This window comes from Epinephelus moara, chromosome 12 (assembly GCF_006386435.1).
Source record: "Epinephelus moara isolate mb chromosome 12, YSFRI_EMoa_1.0, whole genome shotgun sequence".
NCBI lineage: Eukaryota > Metazoa > Chordata > Actinopteri > Perciformes > Serranidae > Epinephelus > Epinephelus moara.
This window is the reverse complement of record NC_065517.1, coordinates 9361315-9362863: the sequence shown is the minus strand read 5'-3', so window position 1 is coordinate 9362863 and position 1549 is coordinate 9361315. Positions and strand designations below refer to the sequence as shown.

At 38.0% G+C, this 1549-nt stretch overlaps 1 protein-coding gene across 1 annotated transcript; it reads right to left on the bottom strand.

The window, feature by feature from the left end:
• Window positions 1-348: 348 nt before the first annotated feature.
• On the bottom strand, window positions 349-1249 carry LOC126398765 (cystatin-B-like). Its single transcript, XM_050058344.1, has 3 exons — window positions 1125-1249; window positions 918-1022; window positions 349-693 (listed from the first exon to the last, which is right to left on the bottom strand). Exons 1-3 carry the CDS (start codon window positions 1206-1208, stop codon window positions 556-558), a joined length of 327 nt encoding a protein of 108 aa, XP_049914301.1. The 5' UTR covers window positions 1209-1249; the 3' UTR covers window positions 349-555.
• Window positions 1250-1549: the final 300 nt, after the last annotated feature.

Sequence of the window (1549 nt, the reverse complement as noted above, 5' to 3'; positions counted from 1 at the left end):
TTTCACCTTGATGTTTTGATGTTAAATATTAGTGAGGTGCTGCTGACAAATAGTTTTGGGATGTATTTGTGAGGATGATCTATCATGCTGTCCTTTAGACCCTTAATGTTTGTTTTTGCCTTATTCAGTAAAGTTAGACAGGACTTGGTGTCAGTGTGTGATGTCACCATATTTCATACATACTTATGAGATTATATAGTCCTCCTCCAGAGCACCCATCAAGTAAACTAAAGGGATTTACTCACCTTTTTTAAAAAATATTTCTTCGAGCCAAGACGACATATATTTTAGATATCAGACTTAACAAAAGAAAAGCAAACACTGTGAATGAACCACAAGAAACATGTATAGATTTTCAATGATCTGATCTTTATTATGTCTTCAGAAGGTATTGCATTCAACTTGCTGCTTCCCAACACCAAATGTCTTTATCTCTGTGTGTTAATGCATTTAAAGTCAGCGTCAGATCATTTCAGAATAAAGAAGCAGAGCATTTTAATATTAGACTGCAGCCTGTAAGACTGTCACTGTTGAAACAGGTTGTGGGATCAGTCTCTAAAAAGGTTCCAGGGGGTCCTCTTTGGTTTTGTTCTGCTGTACACCTTTCAGTGATGGAGGTACTCTCTCCGGGTGTTGAATCCCAGTCACACGAGCGACATACAGATGAATGTAGTCGGTTTCTCCAACTTGAACCTGCAAAAAAAAAAAACAGAAGAAAATTGGACATCCAAAAATATATATTCATCTGGATCTTTTGATGCTGAACAGTGAAGATCTTCACCATCAGGGATGTTTATAACTGCTGTTTACTGTCCTGCCATGAATTCTAAGTGTCATAGGTCAAACTGGATGTCACAATTATTCAACATGTATATTATACAAAGACACACATCTGAGGCAGTCACAATATTATTTACCTTGATGACGAAGTGTTCTCCTCCACACAGACTCTTATTCCTGTATTTCACTGCTTTGTAATCTGCAAAGCTTTGGCCTGTTGTTTTCTCCACCTCTCCCTTCACCTGTGTATGAATGGAATTAAATATGAGGTCAATCCAGACTGAAATGCAAACCAGAGAGTTGTGTGAGGAGGTTATGAAGAATGAAGAGAGACTGAAGCTCACCTTATCACAAAATTCCTGAGTTCCCTCATCGGCATCCTTTGTCTCGCTCCATGCAAATAAGTCCCCTGGCCCACCTGAAGACATGTTGGCGATTGTTTCACAGTCCGTTAAAGTTAACCGAGAAGTCAACTGTCTGCTTACTCATTACAGTTTCACCTGTTATCACATATGCTTGTATTTATAAAGAGTAACCGCCCCTGAAGAAAACCTGACAGGTAGCTTCACTACATGTTGGGTGGAGCTGAATATGTAACCACAGCCTTCACATGAATTTCTCTCTCATTAATTTCTTTCCAAATTTTAGCTGAGGATTTAAAAAAAGGCTGTTTCAAATCTTATGATTCAGATTTTTATTGTGTCGTCCAGATCTGAAATTCAAATATTATATTATTTTGATGAGTAATATGCTTCGGTTTGCCTTCGTT

Coding starts and splice junctions, on each gene's coding strand:
- LOC126398765 (XM_050058344.1), bottom strand. CDS start 1,208: ATGTCTTCAGGTGGGCCAGGGGACTTATTTGCATGGAGCGAGACAAAG. Junction 1,023..1,124: donor CTCAGGAATTTTGTGATAAG/GTGAGCTTCAGT, acceptor ATTCATACACAG/GTGAAGGGAGAGGTGGAGAA. Junction 694..917: donor GAGAACACTTCGTCATCAAG/GTAAATAATATT, acceptor TTTTTTTTGCAG/GTTCAAGTTGGAGAAACCGA.